The sequence below is a fragment of the Mytilus galloprovincialis genome, chromosome 4 (genome assembly GCF_965363235.1).
Source record: "Mytilus galloprovincialis chromosome 4, xbMytGall1.hap1.1, whole genome shotgun sequence".
Lineage (NCBI taxonomy): Eukaryota > Metazoa > Mollusca > Bivalvia > Mytilida > Mytilidae > Mytilus > Mytilus galloprovincialis.
The window spans coordinates 14,980,335-15,005,060 of NC_134841.1; the positions used below are offsets into that span (position 1 = coordinate 14,980,335).

Genomic DNA, 24,726 nt, shown 5'->3' on the forward strand with positions numbered 1-24,726 from the left:
GGCAACGTTTTACTATATAACACATGTACGTGAACTTTCTTGTAAAAGAAAATCCTTTACACTATTGAAATATTCATAAAGATTCTGGTGTTGAATTTCCCCTTTAACTCATTCGCCGATATTTTCTAAATTATAATACATATCGTATGATCTGCTTCAGTCAAATACCAGGAAAAACTGATGAAACTCGGAATGTTAACAAATGAGTACTGGAAGGTAATACTCGTTACATAGTGTGCTAGTGACATAATACGGTTTTATGGGGTCAGTAAATTTCACATGGGGTGAAATCGAAGCTCGAATCCCCATATAGAATTTACTCACCCCATATATACCGTATTACGTCACTAGAACACTATAAAACAAATTTATCTTTCATCGTGTGTTGAAACCCTTACATTTTGTTCTCAGTTCCGTTTTGTTTTGATAAAGGGACGTAACACCAGTGCTAACCATGTAATGAAAATAAGCCCCGCCTACCTACTAACCTTATATGAAATATACACGGTCTCCACGAGTTTGCTTTCCTAGAAATGTATAGGAGGTTAGATAAACTAAATGACAACCATGATGGTTTTCGTCTTTGATACAACCCTTCTGTTAAAACTGTAGGTGTCATTAGTCGGTGTCAACAGTTGTTGAAAAGGTCTTTTAATAGATCTTTTGTTTAAGATTCTAAGGTAAAAATATAAGTATCATAATAATGGAGTTTTTAGAATAACACTATCTATGAATAATAATCCTACCTGTTATGTGAAAGACCGACTTGAATCCCAGTCCAAACCGTCCAATCTTTACAGGATCGAATTCTTTAACACTGCTATTTATCATCTGTATTCCTTCCCAATCTTCCTCGGTAAACTGAGCATTGTTATATACACACAGCGCTGGACCCTGTAAAGGTAAACTCCCTGATTGTATTTCATAAAAATCAGTTTTATTACTATAGTTTTGTTGTTTCTAAAACTCATGATTCATATTCCAAAATGGTTATATGATAGTTTCGTACTGAAACCAATGTTTAATAAAATTCCTTACAAATATTTTATAATACACAATGATATATGCCTACTAGTTTTCGACCGTTTTTACGGGTACTTCAAAAGTGGTCACATTCAATATACCCTTAACACAAAATTAAACGGTGAATTTCAATAAGACTTTGACAGATGATGCGTCTTAATGGTGTATGCTGTATGATGAGAAAAAGTAAAAAACAAAAAAAACAAAAAAAAAGAAGACAAGCTGCACTATTTATTATACCTTGAAGTATTTTGTAAAAGGTTTTCCTCCTTTACTATCAACATCATTCACAGATCGTCCGTCAAACATAACCTTCATTTCTGATGCTTCTGCGTCCTCTGCATTTTGTATGATTTCCTGTAAATTCAGTTTCTTTTATTAGTAGCATTCAGAATAACAGAATAACATGAGATTTATTTAACGCATTTGAGAAATTCATTTGGGTTTAAACTGGACATATTCACTCTTAATGGGTTAAATTCCGATTGAGAGTGAATTGGTCCAGTTTATATTCCAATTAATTCCTTAAACGATGCATTTAATCCTGATCATTCTTGAAATTTGCAGATAAAGAATTTAAACTTCCTATTTGCAGTTTTTTGGAAAACGCATAAAGGATGTACGAAATTTGCTATCTGATAAAAAAAAACTACAAAAATATCGTATTGAAGTTCAAATGATTTTTTTGTGTTTATTATCTAACCTAACGCTGAAAGTGAGGTTAAAATAAATATAAACAAGAATATGTCCATGATAACCGGTTGCCCCACTGGCACTATCATTTTCATATGTTCAGTTGACCGTGAATTTAGGGTAACGACTCTAATTTGGCATTAGAATTGGAAAAATCTTATTATAGGAACAATGTGTAAAAAAGTTTCGATTTGATTGGACTTCAACTTCATCAAACTGCCTTGATTGAAAACGTAAACCTGAAGCGGGACAAACGGCCAAATGGGCGAACGGACTGACTGACGAACAAACAATCGTTCGAACACACAGACCGGAAATCATAATGCTAAGAAGTGTGGGATAAAAAGTAGTTTTGTCAAAGTCGTCTGTTTTAAGAAATAATTAACGTCTAGATCCGAGAGCCCTCTCGGTCAATCATGTAAACGTATATGGCACGCCGTTATTATAATTATTCAATTTCGAGATATCTTATTTAGTTAAATAAGATATCTTATAAACTAATTGAGATATCTTAATAACAAAATGATATATCTTATATATTAATTGAGATATCTGATTTATTAAATAAGATATCCTATATATTAAATAAGATATCTTATTAAAATGTTTATAAAGATATCTTATTAAAATGTTTATAAAGATATCTTATTAAAAATATAAGATATCTTATTTAAAATATAAGATATATCTATTAATTTATAAGATATCTTATTAACTATATAAGATATCTTTTATATAGTTAATAATAGAGATATCTTATTTACTTAATAATATATCTCCATAATTTAATAAGATATCTCTATTAGTTTATAAGATATCTCTTTTAATTAATAAGATATCTCTATTAGTTTATAAGATATCTCTATTAATTAATAAGATATCTTATAAAGTATGTATTTAAAAGATATCTTTATAAAGAAGTAAGATATATTATATACTTTATAAGATATCTTATTAATTAATAGAGATATCTTATTAACTTATAGAGATATCTTATAAACTAATAGAGATATCTTATAAACTTTTAGAGATATCTTATTAACTTTTAGAGATATCTTATTAACTTATAGAGATATATTATTAACTTATAGAGATATCTTATAAACTAATAGAGATATCTTATAAACTTTTAGAGATATCTTATTAAAGTATAGAGATATATTATTAACTTATAGAGATATCTTATTAACTTATGGAGATATCTTATAAACTAATAGAGATATCTTATAAACTTTTAGAGATATCTTATTAACTTATAGAGATATCTTTTTTAATTGGTTATAAAGATATCTTTTTTAATTGGTTATAAAAATATCTTTTTTAATTGGTTATAAAGATATCTTATTTAATATATAAGATATCTCCATAAGTTAATAAGATATCTTTATTATTTTATAAGATATCTCTATTAATTAATAAGATATCTTATAAAGTATGTATTTAAAAGATATCTTTATAAAGAAGTAAGATATCTTATATACTTTATAAGATATCTTATTAATTAATAGAGATATCTTAATAACTTATAGAGATAACTTATAAACTAATAGAGATATCTTATAAACTAATAGAGATATCTTATTTACTTTCAAATTAAATAAGATATCTTATAAAAATTAAAGATATCTTAATTCTTAATAAGATATCTTGTTAAATAAATAAGATATCTTCAAATTTGAATAAATATAAAAACGGCGTGCCATAAACGTATTCCTTAAAATGCATTTCATATAAAAAAAATTATCCAATAAAACCTTGAAAGTAAGCAAATGTGCAGAAATATATATTTTTACAAGCAAACACTAAGACAAAATAGATTGATATATTTCACATCTGTTCAATCATACTAGATTGGTTCTAGTCATTTATTTACAGTATCGAAAGAAAATCATTCAGGAAAAGACACCATTTACTATTTATGATAATGTTAGACTATTTTATTTGTTATGTCTGTTTTGTTCACGCATCGTTGGAAATATAACACAATTTGATGACACTGGCGTACAAGTGAGAGGTTTGGCACTATAAAACCAGGTTCAATCCACCATTTTCAGGCTACATTTAAAAATGCCTGTTCCAAGTCAGGAATATTACAGTTGATGTCACGATTAGGGACTTTTCGGTTGAATTTTTTCCGGAGTTCAGTGTTTTTGTGATTTTACTTTTTTCATTACTAATGCATTTGAATGCGATTAACAGTTATAAATATGTTTGTATACCTTAAGTATCTGGCCATCATCAGGGTATTCATCAAGAATTTTCTTGAGTTGATTGATCAGAGGTGGTTGTTTCATGGATGAGTAAACAGGTTCATCATCACCTGATCCGTCACTGCTGTCGTCATCGTCACTCGGTTCCATCCTAATATCTTCTTGCGTCTTAAAAAAAAGTATCGCAAAAATAACTTTTTTATGTTTTAAATATTCTGCAAAATCACAAATTCCCCATGCTATCATATTAAGACCAAAGATACCAGACTTCTAATTAGATACAAAAGACGTGCAATTATCTACATAAACGGCTATCGAATCGAAACAATTAAACGCCTCACCAAACATGAATATAGAAAGTATTATTATATACTAACGAGAAGCTATATAATTACACAAACAAGACCCAAAGACATCTAGAGAGCAATAAACTGTATTCAACAAAAGACATGAGTCTATACAATTTTATGCTCTAAACAGTTGCGTATGGTCTTCGTAAGCTATTCGAAATCAAACTAAGGAAGTAAAAGCCTTTAAAATAGTAAAATTGTAGGTTTGGTCTCCCTTTGTTAACTACGACTACTTTAGGAAAAGAAATTTTGTATTTTGTCTTTTTATTATTTGTTTTTGCGCTTATATCAATCTGATTTGTCAAGCCCTTTTCAAATGATTTATACAGTTTCTATCTTATCTAATAATTTCGCCCTAGACGTAATGTATGGAACGATTTCCCAAACGGCCTTTTTTTTTTTTTTTTTTTTTTATCAAAATCCATGTTTCTGATACATTTGCCGGGGAATTTTCGCCGCAATTTATAGATTTGTCACATTGTATGATGAAACGGTCCTATAGTGTAATCAGATAGTCTCCTGGTATGTATATGACACCTCGTGATATAAGAAATGTTATTTTGATATTGAAATATGTCTTCATAAGATAGTAATATGACATAATAGTATGACAAAATTGTTTCATGTTATATCGTGATGATTATATAGTATACTAAACTATTGTAATGATATACTTCGGTGACAAAATAGTATGAAAACGTTGCTTAATGTTATGTTAAGATGTCTTTTTAGTATAAAATATACCTTTATGACATAGCATCAAAATGTTAGAAAGTAAAACAAGTATAAAGTTAAAGAGTATTTAGAACAAAAAAATCCCCCCAAAATTGTACGGAATACGGCTAAGGTAAACCCTGACTGGTATAGGTGCTCTTTCGTATTTGGAATAATTTACACTATTGCAAAAAGTTAATTTATAAAAATGATTGTCTCATTGGCACTCACACCACATCTTCCTATATCTATATAATAAATATTCATGTCAACACTGAAGTGCTGACTACTGGGCAAGTGATACCATCGGGGACGAAACGTCCACCAGCAGGGTTAAGTTAAGTTAAATGACAGTATGAAATTGTAGCTCCATATTATAGCAATATGTCTTCACATTATGAAATATTATCTTCATAACAAAGATAATGGAAGAATAGTATAAAAAGTAACTCCATGTTGTATCAAAGCGTCTTAATGATACATCAATTTATCTTAGTGATATAGTAAATTGACAGAGTAATATAGTCAAATGTCATTGTAGTATAGAACATCTGCTTCATAATAATCTCTACCCTTAATGATATGGTTATAGCTATCATACGGTAGCTGTGGCGTGCCATACCTATGGGCTAGGCCTGATAATGTGTCTGACATGAAAACGGTTATGTTATAATCTGATAATATTTATCATGTTAAATGTACTTTCTCCTGCAAAAAGATAAGTTAAACAAATGAAAGTGAAAATAAGATTTCATTTCAAAAATGTACAAACGATCGATATTACTTTTTTATTCAAAATGAATATAAGGTATTTTCTGAAATGGTCATTAGAAAATCACATTGGCTTGTTTCAACGCCGTAGACCCTTCGGTCAACTATTCAATATAAAATAAATCTTTCTTAAGCCGTACAATGTTTCCTTGACGGTTAAATAAAGGGGTGTATCACAGTGCTTGTACCTTGAAGATTATATATATTTTATATAGCCTAGTATGTCGAGTTGTTTAGTTATCAAAGGCACCAGAATTATAATTACATACGACACGTTTAAACATAGATTCAAATCCTGTTTTGGAGGCTGGGTGGCATTGCTTTCTATAAACAGTATTCCTCCACAAGCTTTTTATTTTTACATTCGACGTCTTTGTAGTTCGAAATAAGATAAGACCACACGCTACTTTATACATAGACCCATCTTCAAGACTGTATCGATTTAGTATAACTTATTGAATTTAATACCAGAATGTGTGTCTTGACATGTTTATAAGTATTATGTATTCATTAATGTTTTTCAATCTGGTCTTCAATTTGTTATCATTACCAGTTATCATTTCTGTTTATAAGTAGTGAAAATAATTTTGACGTCTTGTAATGCTTTTTTTTTGCTGTGAGGCCTTCCTTGTTAGTAAGCGTCAATGTAAAAATTAAAATAGACTTTCAAGACTTCATAATTATTTTGCCTTATTTGTTACTGAGCCGTTATTATCGTGTCATGAAATCCAAATCTCGACCCGCTTCAGTTGTTTCTACTGTAAAAGTCGAAATTTTTTCTGACCCTTTCGATTTGCTTAAATCAAAATTGTATAGACAAAATTTTCTAATTAAATAGTTTTCATATAAACACTGTGTTGAAATATATAAAAACAATACGTACTTTTTCAGATATTAACTTTCGTATTTATCATGTTGCTAGCAGCTCCGAAGTCATTAAATGTTATATCGTAGCCTTATACAAATGATACTAAATGTCATGCGTAATTGAAATTGTTATTCCTTTGTATCATTGTAAATCAATGATATTGTGCACCAAGTAATCTGGATAGTTGCCAACACTGCATTATTTTCAGGTCAACTGAAAATCCTCATACCATTTTGTCAAACGGTTTTTCTGAAATATGTCTGTCGACGGTTTTCCGGAAAAGTTATTGTGAAAGTAAAAGTAGAATTATTATCTATGATGTTTTAATTTGATTAAAACATTTTTTAATCTTTGTATCTAAAGTTAATTATATAAGTCTATATTTTATTTTTTATGATTATTGTCATTATTATGATAAACATAATCTTACGTCAATTTTAGATTAATTTTGTATTCTAATATTAGAACGTAAAATGCTTTACCGAATCCTTCAACACTATCTATCATCCGATTAATACAAACAAAACTTAATACTTTCAATGCTTTAATGTTGTTTTTCTAAAGCTTTGTTTCTTTTCAAACACTGGAGGGAAAAGAATGAAATTAAAAAGAATAAAAACCATTAAAACGGGGGAAAAGTTATTTTTCCATCATAGTAAATAAGCCCCTTATTGTGGTAAACAGTTTAACCCTTCCAAACAAAAAATGTGTGGAGTGCTTCTCAACGTAGGCCTTTCTTGTGTCATATATTATCACAATTATTTCTTTTAAATTTTTCATTTACTTTTGTTTGGTTTCAGTTTGATTACTTTCAGAAATAGGATAAAATGTACGACCTTACAGAAAGGAAATCCTTTCTGGAGTCAATGAAATGTAAATAAAACATAAAATATCAAATGAACTTAACTATTTTATATAATTTCTGTCAGACACACAACGGGAGTACCCATACATTTGAGGTATGGAGCTGGCATATCAGTTAACTGCTAGTAGTCTGTTGTTATTTATGTATTATTGTCATTTGATTATAATCTTTTGTTACATCTTCTGACATCAGACTCGAACTTCTCTTGAACTGAATTAAATGAGCGTATTTTTATGTATACTTTTCTACATTGGCTACAGGTGTGGGGAAGGTTGACATCTCATAAATGTTTAATCCCGCCACAATGTTGCGCATGTCCCAAGTCAGGAGCCTTAGGCTATTGTTAGTCTTGTAAGATTTTGAATTTTTAGTTTCTTGTGTATAATTCGGAGTTTAGTATGACGTCCTTTAGCACTTAGTTAGTATTCATATTTGTCAAGGGGCCAGCTGAAGGACGCCGCCGGGTGCGGGAGTTTCTCGCTACATTGAAGACTCAATGGTGGCCTTCTGCTGTTGTCTGCTCTATGATCGGGTGGTTGTCGCTTTGACACATTTCCATTTCCTTTCCAAATTTTATTCATTATTTATATAATCATGTTCCTAGGGGTACATCTACTATGCTGACATGCTCACATTAGACTCTGAGACGTTAAATTCTTGTATGTTGGTATCATTGTTTTTGTTGTATTTTTTAGTTTTTGAAAGCTTATAAAAATGGGATAAAAAAACAGACAGAAGTAAAAGGCGAAAAGCATCAAGAATCGTCAAGAGCATAGACAAGGACTTTAAGGTTGAACAAAAGTGTGTAAGGCTATTCTTACACTCAAAAGCAAAATTCGATAGGAGGTATAACTATGTATTGTTTTTCAAGTATCAATACAATCATAAGGTTAAAGTTGGTAAGAGATGTCCTTCGTTGTAAATGTCTAACTTAATATAAAAAACACTATGAAAATCATTAAGCTTCAACATGTTACACAGAATAACATTTCTATTTTGTAGAATTATGTAGAATTTGTTGTTACAAAAAATTGTTGAAAGTGCAGACATTTATACCCTGCTTATTATATTTCTTGGATTTTAATTTGCAAATGACAGGTCGTTATAATATAAACAAAGTCACGATGTCTAACCAATTTATCCTGTTGTCGTTATCTATTATCCAATCTTTCCCAAATTCTGCGGTTTTTCCCAGTAAAGAATTCCGTAGATTATCTATGATATTTGCAATTAAATATTGTATATACTAACTACTTTATCAGGTATAATATGTTATTGCAACTGCATGCGTAAACAACGCAGCATTCAATTCTAAAATTTATCGAATTGCTACATATCCAAATTTCCGCCTCAATTGTGTAATGAGATGAAATCTGTATAATTCTACGTGAAATCAATCATATGTCATAATGAACATGCCTAGTTTTCTTCTGGTAGTCTAACAAATATTTTCTGTTCAATGCGACAAAATTGTGTCTGTAGAGAAGGAATCATGTTTAAAGTTTATTATAGTATTATATGGACCGTTCATGAAAAGACTAGGGGTCGAACCAACGACTTCCCGAAATCGAAGCAATCATGGTCGCACCGAAGCGACGAGGCGTGTACTGTGTACTTCTATATAAGAGAATTACAGTTTGTATCGCTTGTATGAATTTAGACTCAAAACTGAACTTAACAACTTACTTGTTGCATATTATCGTTACTCCCACAAAGTTCATCGAGTCCTTTGTTTTCTATTGGCTGCTGTATACTTTCACAAATTTCATCTACTCTTTCGTTTTCTATTGACTGCTGTGTACTCCCACAAAATCTATCTAATCCTACGTTTTCTGTTGGCTGATGTGTAGGTTCACTTTTTTCAAATGAACACGATTTCTGGTCGATTGATTCTAATGTACCTGATCATATAAATATTTTTGTAGATCTTACTTTGCTGAAGATTTTTGCAGTTTACAGTTTATCTTTATCTTTATCTTCAATGATATTCAAGATAATAACAAAAACTGCAAAGTTTCCTAAAAATAACCAATTTAGTGTCAGCAATCCAACAATGGGTTGTTCGATTTGTCTGGAAATTTTCGGGCTGACAGATCTTGCCCTTTTTAACATTTTTACCCAATGTCAGATTTGCTCTAAATGCCTTAGTTTCTGAGTGAGATATAAGCCAAACACTGCATTTGACCCCTATGTTTTATTTTTAGCCATAGCTGTCATGTTTGTTGATAGATCAGATTCACTTCATAAACTAGATTTCTTAAGGAACATTCGTTTAAAGTTTGAAGGTATAAGGCACAATAGTTGTAGAGGAGAAGATTTTTAAATATAAGCAAACTTGATGAACAAATTGGGTAAATTTGTTTTTAAAGGGCAAAAAAAGCTTAACGGACACATTTGATCATATTGTTTTTTGGTAGATCTTACTTTGATGAACAATATTTATAATTATAATATTCAAGATAATTACAAAAAACTGTAAAATTTCCTTAAAAATAACAATTTAGTGGCAGCAACCCAACAATGGATTGTTCGATTCGTCTAAAAATTTCAGGGCTAAAAGATCTCACCAATTGAACAATTATACCTATGTGTGATTGCTTTAAAAGCTTTAGTTTAATAGATTTAAGCCAAAAACTACACTTGACCTCTATGTTTTATTTTTAGCCATGGTGGTCATGTTTGTCGATGGATCAATAATTCAGATACTATTCATAAAATAACCTAAGGAACATTCGAACGTAAAAAACGGTCATTTTGTAAAACAGTTCAAATTTAATCATACATATATATATTAATTTAATTTAATAAATTACCTGGTGCTATGATGGCAGTAACTTCATTATTTGGAGTTAGCTGTTTTCCATTTGAAGTCTTAACAATATTATTAATGAACTGACGTATGTTTCCTTGAAAATTTGCTTCTGTATCTAATGCATCTCTCCTCATGTTGAAATTCAAGACTAATGATCCTGTATCTGATTCTATTTCCTCCAAACAATCTTCGTCATCCTCACTTACCCAACTACTTTCGTCGGCACAAATTTCATCTATATATTGACAATAAAATCGTACTTACTCTTTATTGTGTATCTTTAAAAATGGTTTATGTAAAAGTAACCATTCGAAACATGAAAGATAATGAAGCTTCTAACCTTGTAGAGTAAAAGGGTTCCAAATAACATGATTACAATACTTAAATTGTTAGTATGTTACATTACGAAATGACAACTGTGTAATTCTTTATTTGTAACAATTCAGCTCTATAATCAAATTCTGAAATTTGCAACTCTGAATTTGCATCTCTGCAATTACTATAATATAATGTCATCAGATCAAATAAAAAACACGTTCGTTAAAAGGCATACGAGTTATAAAAATTAACAATACTTAAAACAAACAAAAATAATAATCTGTCTTTGGATGTATTGGGTGAAATTAAAAAAAATATATAGAATTTAATATTGATACTGTAAGTCAGATGAGCATTTATTTAGTTCAATACCAGAGTAAGCAGAGAATATTGATTATTTGGTTCTAAAATCGAAAGAAAAGAAATCTAGAATCTACTTAAATATTGGAAATTGACCTTGAGCCGTGGAAGTCTTTTATGAAAAGAAAAAAATGAGTTTTATTGGGCAAAATATGTTACTCTGTATCTTAGGAAAAAACCGAGCATCTGTCAAAAACCTAATTACATGCAGTTTTAATTAAAAAAAATATGTGTTACAAATTTTATAAAATTGATAAAGAGAAATGATCAAAATGAAAGACCTTAAAAAATTACACTTTTTTAAATCTGCACTTCGATAATCGGTTTTAATGTCTGTACTTTTTGTCGAGTATTTCTAGCAGATAGTTAGTGATTTTTATTGAGCATCTATTGCTATTAGGCCTGTTTTTAATTAGACAGTTTATTCATATTTTTATATGAACAAAGAAAGGCAAAACTTTCAAACTACAAACCTTCTGGACTTGTTATTATCATACACATGGTTTCCAAGCTTTTGAATTCATCTAGTTTGAATATCCTTTCGATAAATCGCCGTATTTCTTCCTCAAATTCTAACTGATCTTCTAATGACAACTTTTTCACATTCACAAAAAGGATAAGACTCCCTTCTGACGCCTTTGTAAATTCAAATTTAAACTGTCCTCTGTTTATTTCTTCCTTGAAATAATTTAAAAGTTCTGCTTTTTGTTTTGCATCATTGTCACTAATTTCAGGGAATATGCAAAGTAATGGTACAGTTTCTGATGCTGTATAAAATATAGAAAGAAATGTCTAATTTGAGATTATTTGTTTAATGCACCGTATAATGTTTTGTTTGCTTGAGTACACAAAAGTACACATACTCCAAACCACTTAGTTGTTTACGATCATTTATTGGTTTTGTGATAAGTTGTTTTTTTTTTTAATTTCAATTACAAATTACAAAGAGCAATTCTTTAATATACGTATGTGAAAAGTCCAACATCGCTGAATACGACGATAGAAACAGAACCGTTCCAATACAATATAAAACAGTTCTGTTTGGCAGCATTATCCTACGTGAAGAGGAATGTCTTTACTCGTGTTAAAAAAAGGTTCAATTTGGCATATAGCGTCCTTCATGGCTATGATCGTTATTTGAATGAGACAGATTTGACAGAGTTCTGAAAAAACACAATGCCGTCCGTACATATATAAAGAAAATATCTGAAGAAAAAAAATCAGCTTTTTATTTGCAGTTATTTACCATTTACTTTTTTGAAAGGGAGACGAATTGATACAAGGAAAATATTGTTTCCAAATCCCTTGGTATTAATGTATTACTGTATTTATATGTATATGTCATGTACACGATTTTTTGTTAGATCTTATCAATTTTTCTAGACATGTGAAATTGTTGAGTTTTACATTTTGTATAATCACCTCTATATATTGGCGACCGTTCTGACTTTGTTTACATCAAATGTCTTTGATTTAGCTATAAAAAGGTTGTGTGATGTCAATTTTTACTGAACTAGTTCACATTTTGTTTAGGGGCTACGTGATACCCACCCCGGGTGCGGTGTTGTCAATTTGATTATGTTCTGAATAACCTGTACCATTCGAAACTTAGACTGGCGTGTTTAATACGATTTAGTAGTTTTTATACATCCTAGCTCATATAGAGATTTAAATGTATCAAATTGTGTAACATGTACGCAGCATGGTTGTGAAGAGAGTATGACATAGAAATTGACCTTTTTTTAAAATGTAGAGACCTTTACATGCATAAAGGTATAACATTGTGTTGCTCTTTATATTAAAAACAATTGCTGGTCCGCTGGTAATTGGTTGCTGCAGTATACCACTTTTTTCTATACTAGTATTCAGTTACTAATAATATGCAAACTTTGATTGATGCTGTTTGAAACAATAAATAAAGGCTGAAAGCTAGCGTGATCAAAGCAAAATATACGTTTTTTGTATATATAATAGTTATAACACTAACTGAGCAAACAGTGTACTTATTATACATCGCAGGATATCAAGTGCAACGTACGCTTTACTTCATTTTTTTCTATCCAACTTTAATTCCTTGAATAGAAAACAACTATGTTCTTATAAGCATGGCATATACATGTATACTCTGTCAAGTCTCAGAACATAAAGCGACTGACATAGTACAGTTCACCTGTAACGTATTTCTCACTGAATATTTGTTCCGTTTGACACGTGGAAGGTTAACTGTTTGGTTTTTCAAAGAACAACTATTATGTTATTTTCTGTCCATGAAGAAATCTACGGAATTCATTTAGGGCCATGCTAGTTTACTTTTTACAATTTGATATAACAAATTATTAATTTGATATAACAGATTAATAAATAATGTATTTGATATAAATAAACTCATCATAGATACCAGGACTAAATTTTGTATATACGCCAGACGCGCGTTTCGTCTACAAAAGATTCATCAGTGACGCTCGAATCCAAAAATGTTAAAAAGCCCAAATAAAGTTCGAAGTTGAAGAGCATTGAGGACCAAAATGAGTATTTGATCTGAAAATTTATCAATTTGATATAACGAAAAAAGAAATTTGATATGTCAAATAACTTACGCAAGGATTGGGGTTTCCCCCTTCTCTGTACGACATAAGTGAAACGCTTAAACTGTTTAAAGATATAGACCTAATTCATTTTGCATTGCTTATTATCTAAAATCCTTAACCTATATATTTTTACACGTTAGAAAGCTTGTCAGAATATACACATGTGGTCTGTTCAACAGAAATTGAAAGTCCACAATCATTCTAAATATCGCGCATTTCTTTATTTTTGATAAAGCAACATGCCAGGCTCTTTAAAGAAAGTGAAGATTGTTTATCCTTGCATGTTTCTATGTTCCTAGAAACACCAATATCGCAATAGAACTCTTCGTTTCGCTTTAACTTAAAAACTATGCAATGTAAATTAATCATAAAAGCTTCCTTTAATCTCGTATATTTTTTCGTTCTAAGACATCAGGTCCCATATACAAAGTTGAAAATCTAGTCCAAAATACTGTCTCAAATAAAGAGAAAAGGGATTAAGTTTGGTTATAGCAACTTTAAAAACTGTAAATTGAGTTTTGAATATGAATTATATATTTATCACTGAACGTCAGATGAACAATCATTTAATACAAAAAAATGCACCAGTTTGGGTTTTTTAATCTTTTAATCAATCATTATTATGATAAAACCATACTATCAGTAGAGAAATTTACAATTTGTTATAAGAAATTCGCAATTTGTTATAAGAAATTCGCAATTTGTTATAAGAAATTCACAATTTGTTTTATCAAATTGATAATTTATAACAAATTGATAATTGATAATTAATAATTGATAATTGATAATTTGATAATTTGTTATATCAAATTGATAATTTGTTGTATCAAATTATTTTTTTGTCATATCATATTAATAATTTTTTTATATCAAATTAATAATTTGTTATATCAAATTAATAATTTTTTAAATCAAATTAATAATTTGTTATATCAAATTAATAATTTGTTATATCAAAATTAAAAATCTGTTACTATTATATCAAATTGAAAATCTGTTATATCAAATTGACAATCTGTTATATCATATTGTTAATCTGTTATATCAAATTGTTATTCTGTTATATCAAATTAATAATCGGTTATATCAAATTGTTAAAATGAACATGGCCCTTAAAAGCTTCACGGTAGAGAATGTGGTGCAAATGCTTCTTATTTAAAAGTTATGCCTTTGAATTGATAGACAAAAAAACGGCCAATCGTGAGACGTGTATCCAAAATAAATTATTGAAATTTAATCAACGTTTCTCTAACCAAATATGTAATGATCTTACCGTCATTTGATTTTTGTTCCTCCAGATACTCTTTTAAGCCTTTCTGTTGATATATCTTTACTGTATTACTATGGCCCTCCACAGGCAATACTATAAACCCTGATCAGATTATAAATTAATTCAACTTTCAATTTAAGATACAACAATCCGAAAGAATTGTATAATTTGACATACATGTACATGTATTCAAGTTCATGGCACATCAAGCTTTGTAAGATAAAACCCTGATAACATAATGTTTTAATGTATTTATCAGTTGTTATTGACTTCGAGGCAGCTCACAGTTATTTTAAGTAATGTTAGATCGATACTTAGTGCCTTTTGTCTCCTGATTGTTATTTGTTTTTGTGTTTTTTCTATTTGCTTTGTGACAATTTGACGAATCAAGCCATTTCAACACGATTTTATATTCAGTTTGTTCTTATGTTGTGTTGTTAGACCAACACTGTTAAGATAAGAGGAGGATTGAGCGCTCACAAACATGTTCAACCTAATATGTGTTTGTCCCAAGTCGGGAGCCTGTAATTCAGTGGTGACTGTAAATGGCTATCTGTATCATTTGTTTTTTGCATTATCGTTTTGTTATTAAGCAGGTCGTTGGTTTTTATCGTTTGGATTTGTTATTTCTGAGTTTTTTTATTGCTCACTATACGGTATGGGTTTTGTTTATTGTTGAAGATCGTATGATGATATAAAGTTTCTTAGATCGACTATAAGAAAAAATGAAAATAAAACAAATGTGGAAGGAGCTGTGGAAATTTCAGTTAATTTTACATGTTTAGAGAATATGTTGTATATCCAAAACCCTATTGTTGAAAATTCACAATTTTCATGAGATAAAACTTATGCACGTTTATTATATTTGAAGTTTCAAATTTGCAGAAAATTCAAATTCAATGTTATTTAGAGTAAATAATGTCAAAAATGCTTTTATCTTATAATTGAGTAGTCTTGATATCAATCATTCCACCTTTACTAATGTTTTAGAGTTAAGCCTCCTCAAACCGAAGGAATGTTAAAAACATTTTTTACACATGTTATCTGTATCATGTGAATATCCATTATTTTTTTTTATTTTTTTTTTTGCTTTTAAACGGAACTTTCAATGCTCATGTCAAAATTTATTTACTTGATAGTTTACCTTTTCTATCCTCTACAAGAGATGTTGAATCAAGTATTTCATTCGTTCTATCTTCCATTGTCAAAGTCTGACAGTTCTGTATTTGACTTTGGAATGACGATGACAAATCTTTGTTTTTAAGATATTGATCCACTCGTTTACTAACTTCTGTGAACTCAATAAAGAAATCGCGCATCTCTCCTTCTGATATCATTGAAACACCATGCATGTATTTATTTCTGGCATATTTAATTCGTTGTATGTCATCACCTATTGCAATTTCTGTTGGCTGTGGTTTTGCATGCCAGTCACGTGAAGGTGCTATAAATAGTCCAAAGCATTTACCAATTTTCCAACTGAGTGATATGTCAAGTTGTCTGAATCCAATCGCCGGGTCTACCAAAGTTTTCACAATTTTCCATTCTTCTTGGTTCAACTTAAACGATTTTTTGTTTACAATTTTGTCATATACTATTCGAGGTGGCACTCCTGAGTTCTCCAATAATTCGTGCAGCATTTTAGAAAGTACATCTCTTAAAACCAGATTTATTCTGGCATTCCTACATTGTTCAGGTGAAAATGCCATTTTACTGTTTTTGTATGTTTAGATTTTTCTTTTGTTCACAATTGCTTTTCATCTTGCATCTGTTTTCTGATTAATATTACCTGTAAGTACATGTAGAAAACAATAAAATAGTCATTGAGGTGGATAGGAACATTGGTAAACAACAGCTGCCATAATTTAGATTTATGTATTCAACTGTGTCTTGCGTTCAACTGTCAAATTTCGATGTATATATGAATATAAATATAGAAGAAAGTCTGAACTAATGACAACTCTACAACAGATCTTATCCATTCGATCACCAGTGATGCTTTTTCTAACTGGTTCACACGTACTTATAATATCATTATGTCATTATTTCTATGACAGCAGAACTGTAATATTCCATCGTCATGCCTTATGTATCATGTACTGTGTTACGACGTTAGATAAAAACTGACGAGGAAAGGTAACACCCGGCCTCCGAAAACTCGACTTTTTTTCGAACCTAGGTGGTCGAATTGAATGTTTGGCTTTGAACGTTCCTGATAATGGTAAATTCAGGAAAGCTTTTCGGACTCAAGAAATTATTAAACGTGTTGTTTTCAATCTTTTACTTTGTTAGATCCTCTACGATTGATATCTCAGCTGAATTGTAATATTCCATTTTCATGTCTTATATATCATGTACTGTATTACGACGCTAGATAAAAACTGACGAGGAAAGGTACAAACCGGCCACTCTTTTTTTGTCGAACATGGGTTGTCGAGTTGTTTCGTGCGTTGGGCATAGTGCAAGGCGAATCGATACCACGATATCTCAGTAGCATAGGATATAGGTAGCGTTCGAATTCCTGCCAGGGAGGAAACAAATCAAAAATTATTGGGCTGTTATTTAAAACAAATATTTATACAAAATGTGTTTTCAGCCTTGTATCACCATAACTGGTATACGATGGATATAATCTGTCGTAGAGTTGTCACTAGTTCAGACAATGGTATCCTTATGTCTGTGACTGCATCCTACATTAATTTATAAGATCCTCTACGATAGATAACTCAGCGAATCTGTATAATTCAATCTTCATGCCTTAAATATCATTTACGGTGTTACGACTCTTGATAAATACTGACGAAGAAACGTAACATCCGGTCTCCCAAAGCTTATATTTTCCAAGCTTTGAAGGTTCGTGCACAAGGCTTGTCCATTTGGGAATACAAACTAGAAAAAATACGACGTGAAAAAGTGTTTCCTGCAGCTTTGTAAAGGGCAGGGTTATTTTTGTTGAGAGGACACTCTCGCGATTTGCTACACTTTTATGAATCCTTTAAGGGCAACTACACTGGTATGGCACTCTATACATAGATATAAAGGCACTGTTATGTCACCCTATCTAGACACATTACTATGAAGTTAGGGCAACAAGTCTTTACTCTTTTTAAATACCACGTGTGTGGTGGAGAAGCAGGAAATACCAATTTGTAAGTCTTTTGTTTGACCAAGTCAGAACCCAAACCACGATATATTGCTACCACAAGACCCTCAAGTCTGTTTTCAATCAAGAAAACAATGACACGAGTACAAACCCTGTGACTTAGTATCAACTGAAAGATATGTTCCTGAGGGACTGTGCAATATTTATCTGAGTGTGGGGCCGGTGTACAGCAAATATTAAAAAAAAGGTTCTTAAATGAATGAAAAAAATCCTTGCCCTGCTGGAAAAAATGAAACACATACATGGAAACATTATATTTTTAAACTAAAATGCACAAAATTCAATAATACATATATATCAGAATTGATTTTTCAACTCGAATGCATATAATTCAATTTTATAAAGGTTTTATTTTATTTAAGGAAGTCAACTTAGGAGCGCTGTGATTGAATGTAAGGGTTTAATATTTTTTGTGTATTTATCTATGAATAACTGCAGTGAGTATACTTACAATATAAATTTTGAAACCTATTGAAATATTTTCTAGAGAATTATTTGAAAAGACTGCCAAAATTTCATAAAATTGTTGAAAATGACAGTGGACATCAGTATCAGTTATGTTATACTATTTTGAAGCTTTTGATTAGTACATTTGATTTTTATCACAAAGAATAAAACATATTCACTAAAAACAATACTTGTTGAGAAAAGTGCTGATTCATCATCATAAGTCAAATTGATGGGTACTGATATAAAACTTTATGCTGGAAGTCAATATTAACTATTCTGTGTAAGATACACCAAACTATAGTTCTTTTGTATTTCTTTTCACCTTTCGCAATATAGAGTTCAATTAGAAACACCAGAATTCTAGTCGAGACAAATGTTTTTAAACGAGATATTTGCCTTCTTTGCTGTGTAATTCCCTAAATGTAGAATTTGGGTATTTCTCTAGCTATAATCTATTAAAATGGGAAATGTTCTGGTTTATACGTTTGTACTGTTTATGGAATTAGGCAATATTTCGTCATACTAGAAGCATTTTCAGTGTAAAAATTGTCCATTTAAGAAAAAAAAAGAGGCTCGCTTGAGTCCAAATTTAGAAAGAATTTATATTCGCCTGTGTAAAGAATAATTATTGTTCACATTCTTGGCAATTCATGCAGAAAATATTTCAATAGTGCTTGATTTTGTAGTTTCTATCTTTTATCATATCAGGAGTATATTGTTTTTCATTTTCTACTGTTTGCAAGGACTTTTGTTGGAAATTAATACTCCAAAGGGACATAATTTAGCTTTTTCATAGATTAAGTTGTAATTCTTTTAAGGTTTAAGAATTCAATTTTATTATGTTCTAATATTTATTTAAAATACAATTACAGTTGTTTTATGTTGAAGCATTTACTTATCATATGTTATATCATATGTTTAATTTACAAAACATTGCTTATAGTTTTCCAGATATTTTATTTATATAGACAAATGCTTAATAATAATATACTACAACAATTTTTTTTTCTTATTTTAGTTTCAACATTCTTTGTACATACAATGTACAAGTATATTTTAAACATTCTGTTGATCAGAATTTCATTATTTTTTTACAAATGATTATTAAAAGCATGAACACATAAAAATATATTGAAGCACTGTATTAGGTATTTTTTTTTTAGATTCAATTGTACTTTTTCCATAAGAAAGAACTCACAAATATATGTTTTGATAAGAATATTTAGACCTTTGCACATGTTGCACATATTGCACACAAAAAAGCTTTATGCCCCGCTAATTAATTGCATGAAAAACAAGTATTTGCATCGTCCATGTTTGCACCGGCCCCACCCTGAGATAAATATTGCACAGTGCCTAACAAGCAGCTGCTATATGTACACACAGAGGATTTACATCATGCACTCACAATAATGTAGTTCAACATTATACTTGTTAATATTTTTAATCAGCGGTTTGATTTATAAAAAAGAAGATGTGGTCTGATTGCCAATGAGACAACTATCCACAAAAGACCAAATTGACACAAACATTAACAGGCATTTATTATCTAGAAAATGATGGATTAATCCTGGTTTAAAAGCTAGCTATACATCTCACTTGTATGACCTTAGAACGAAACATGCAGTACAGGAGCTGCATAAAGATTATTTTTTCATGTTTACTATAAGATCTCTTCAGCAACATTAAAAATAAAAAGTCTAATGGGACGATTGCAATATCAATTATAAAATTTAAACTTGGTCATATTTTTTAGAGTTATTCAGCTAGTATGTATAAAAGCAGTAAAGCAATCTCTTTTGATTTGCATTTTTAAACAATGAAAAAGTGAAAATAATAGAATGAAAGCTTAGTTCAAATAATGTTTTGTTGTGTACTGCTATTTTTACACGGTTAAACTCCAAGGCTTTGAATTTTTGACTTATCTGATTAAAACCAAATTAGTCAATTCACGTAGTTGTATAATTATGGGTTTGAAATTGAAACCGTATGCACGGTCACAATATCAATATTTTATGTCGTTTTCTTTATTTTAATGCTAGAATTGATATAGGAAATTTTCCATTTGGCGTATGCGCTGGTTAAGGTTGTTTAATGTATTCGTTTTTATTCTGGAGAAAGTTACCACTTCGGTGTTATCATGTATATCTATTATGTACTATAGTCATTTTTATATTTACTGTTTGCAAAAATATGGAATATTCTAAATAATAAGGATGTTCTTATCCCAGGCAGAATATCTAATCCGTATTAGACACAACTTTTTGGAAATTCTGGTCCTCAATGATCTTCAACTTTGTACTTGTTTTGGCTCTTGAACTTTTTTATCTGAGCATTACTGGTTAGTGTTGTGTAGATGAAACGCGCGTCTGGCGAATTGAATTATAAACCTGATATCTTTTGATATCTATTTCGCAGGAAAGACCGTTTTTATATTATAGATTGTTTATTCTGTGTGTTACATTTTAGTATTATGTTTCTGTTGTGTCCTCTTGTGTTTGATGTGTTTCACTCAGTTATAGTTTGTAACCCGGATTTTGTTTTTCTCTCATTCGATTAATGAATTTCGAACATTGGTAAACTACTGTTGCCTTTATTTTGTACATATTTTCCAAAACAGACAAAATATCAAAACATATGCATAGATATGTTGTAATAAATTTGCTGTTGGAATTATTGTAAATATCCATGTAAATCCAATTTTGAGTAGAAATTAGGAACGCTCCGACTGGATGTAAGGGTGCAATTTTTTTTTATTTGTCAATGAATAACTACAGTGTGTATTTTTACATTATAAATTTTGAAACCCCTTGAAATATTTTCTAGAGAATACCTCGAAAAGGCTTCCAAACTTTTACAAACTTTGTGTAAAATAACGATTGGCATGGATACCATTCTACCTCAGGCATAGATTACCTAAGCTGTATTTGGCAAAACTGTTTAGAAATTGTTAGTCCTCAATGCTTTTCAACTTTGTACTTTATTTGGCGTTTTAAACATTTTTTTACTCGAGCGTCATTGATGAGTCTTTTGTAGAAAAAACGCGCGTCTGTCGTTATATAAAATTTTAATCCTGGTATATATGATGAGTTTATTTTTATGTACAAGCTCCGTTGGAAATTGGCCATGAACCTATTTGGCTTAATACAACTCATAACTGTATGTCCATGTTTTTATTGTAAAAAGTGGTAAAGGAGTAGGTCCGGTAAGAGCCGATTTTGGCCTCAAATTTCAGGTTCATCTAACGAAAGACTTTGGACACTTTTTAAACACTTAAGTGTCTATTCCAATTGATTTGATTAGTTTTTGTGAAAGATTTTAACTGATTGAGTCATTAAAACCGCTCCGATTCAAGCGTAAATATGAAAAATCTATCAAATATGCCAAAAAACGTCACTTTTCAGATGGTTTTTGTCAAAAATGAAAGTGGCCGCATCCGTGTTCATCCGCAACCTTTATATATGTTATGTATTATTATGAAATACAACTTACATTTCAATATTATGAATGAACACGAATGCGGCCACTTTTATTTAAGACGGAAACCGTCAAAAATTTAACTAAAATGCTAAAATTGTGAAGATTTCAGTAATTTAGCATGACTTAATGATGCCAGTACCCGGTATATGTACATTGTATTGTCAAAAATAGCCCATGTTTATGTAGCAGAAGCACTCTACTGTTCAATAGATACCTAAAAGTTTACATTTTATCAATTTTGTAAAACTGCTATATTTTGAGGCCAAAAAGGGCTCTTACTGGACCTACTCCTTTATATATTGTTAGTATGGCAGAATAAATAGTACCGTTTTCCCTCTAGTTCACGGTTTACGATAGGAATCATTTACAATGTCAAGGTTGTGCAATAGTAGTCGACGATTACGGGTTTTTAGAAATTTTTATGTTTGAACATTATTGGCCGCAAGTATGGATTTACTGACTCTACTAGTCGTCAGTAAAAATACACGCAAATATAATTATGTCATTCCTTAAATCTGAAGAAGTTGCCTCCAAACTGTGGAAGACATCTTAATATGTCAAGTGAACTTCTCAAATCAGTTTGATTATAATAACAGTAATACAAAGGTTCACTGCCATGTAAATCTGCAAAGATGTTCGTAATATGTAAACACTGTAGGTGTTAATCTTCGAAATATAACTATGTCAACCGTAAGAGTGTTATCAAACAAAAACAAATATTAAAACTTATTTTATGTTCCTACTAAGCGACGATACTAGTTGATGTATGTTCACCTGTATATTATCTTACTTCATATTGGCATATTTCAATATTGATTAGAAAGTGCTCCTAAATCGTTATCATTTTGTCATTATTACATTTCTAGAGTTTGACTATAGAGGTAAAAAATATGTATAGATAACGTTAGACTTGAATTTGGGTTTTCTGATAACAAACACCAGTGAAATATCCACGGCACAAAACAACGATGAGAAAGGAAAATATACCATTGACAACACTATGGATTTATGTCACTCCAGATAATAATACATAATGCTTATCTGGGGTACAGGGTCAAGTAAGCTTATCTGTTGCAGGACTTCTTTTAGGACTTGTTGCCCTTTAATGACAAGTTTTATCATGTATTCATTTGTTCATGTTATCATTAAGATTATAGAAGATACAGAAGATCCTAGAAAAAATAAAAATGGTTGGCATGACAACATCCACAATTAAGGTTCGGCAACTTCCATGATTGAAATCGTCAGTCGACTTCTTATTAAAATTATGGCCTTTAATATCAATTTTATCATTTTTTTTACGTTAAGCTTTATATGATTAAAATCAAAATAGATGAATAGAAACGTTAAATAACAAAATTGATCAGCAAGGCAATCTTTGTATAGTTCGTTCTAATGTTGTACTGTTTTACCACTCCCAGGTTAGGGGAGGGTTGGGATCCCGCTAACATGTTTGACCCGCCACATTATTTATGTATGTGCCTGTCCCAAGTCAGGAGCCTGTAGTTCAGTGGTCGTCGTTTGTTTATGTGTTACATATTTGTTTTTCGTTCATTTTCTATGTAAATGAGGCCGTTATTTTTCTCGTTTAAATTGTTTTACATTGTTTTATCGGGGCTCTTTATAGCTGACTATGCGATATGTGCTTTACTCATTGTTGAAGGCCGTACGGTGACCTAAAGTTGTAAATGTCTGTGTCATTTTGGTCTCTTGTGGACAGTTGTCTCATTGGCAATCATACCACATCTTCTTTTTTTATATATATAAAAGTGATTGTTGACATGGATTCTATTCTCGTCTTCAATTAGAGTGTCCTTTGTTGAATATGAACATAGACCTTGGTGAGCGACACATGCTTTTTAAAACGTCTTAATATTTTAAAAGAAGCTTCATTTCATGTTTTATGACTTACCTTCATTATCGAATACTGAGTGTTGTTTCTTTTCTACATCTCAATTCATTGGTACGCGATTTATTAACTTAAAAGAGTATTGTCTTCATAATGCCCCTACAGTTTTTATTACTTCCTTTCAATTGCGTAATACTGTGTATTTACATTCATAGTACGTTAGGTAGTTTAAATGTATATGCAGAGTATAAAACTATCTTTTGTTCAACTGTCAATATCATGTTAAATTTGAATGTATATGATAATAAATAAAACTTACGTCAGTTAAACAGGGCTGAACCGAAACTTCGTGCACAAAGCTTGTCAAATCATAACGTTATAGGTATAAGAATTAATTTACAGAAATTGTTATACTATTATCATTTATAACTATTTTTAACAAATATCAAATCCATTACTTGGTCGATAGTTTTCTATTACAAGTACGAGGTCAATAAATAAGTATTGATAACCAGAGGTATCATAACAATCACTGAATCGTTAACAAGGTTTGAACATATAAAGCAAATAAAAATAAAATAATAATTACTTGTATTAGCTTGTAGAATTAAAGAAACATTTGTAACTTTGTCCTTCAAAACATTGCATTGCACTTTATGATTTAAACTTTAAATCGCTTGTAAAATGTCAGAAAACCTCTCTGTCGGGTGTATTGTTTAAGTGACAAAGGTAAGAACTAGATAAACCTCTTACTTGAATGACAGTCGCATAAAATTCCTATCCGTTGAAAACGATTTGTGAACAAATAAACAGACATAAAAGGTAAAAATGTCAAAAATAGGGGTTTAGAAGTCAACATTGTGTTATAATCTTCATCACTATAAAGTCAACTAAGAAGACCTTCACCACTATAAAATCAACTAAGAAAACAAAATTTGTATA

The 24,726-nt window shown here is 30.4% G+C and overlaps 1 protein-coding gene across 1 annotated transcript in view; it reads right to left on the minus strand.

Annotated features, from left to right (window-relative positions):
- Nucleotides 1-24,021, minus strand: part of LOC143071437 (sacsin-like) — an 89,682-nt gene extending 65,661 nt beyond the window's left edge. The window contains exons 1-5 of the mRNA XM_076245704.1: nt 23,848-24,021; nt 15,987-16,631; nt 14,846-14,944; nt 11,454-11,751; nt 10,308-10,541 (exon numbers count right to left, since the gene is read on the minus strand). Of these exons, the coding sequence (XP_076101819.1) occupies nt 10,308-10,440 (133 nt within the window). The 5' untranslated portion in view covers nt 10,441-10,541; nt 11,454-11,751; nt 14,846-14,944; nt 15,987-16,631; nt 23,848-24,021. The remainder of the gene's footprint in view (nt 1-10,307; nt 10,542-11,453; nt 11,752-14,845; nt 14,945-15,986; nt 16,632-23,847) is intronic.
- Nucleotides 24,022-24,726: the final 705 nt, after the last annotated feature.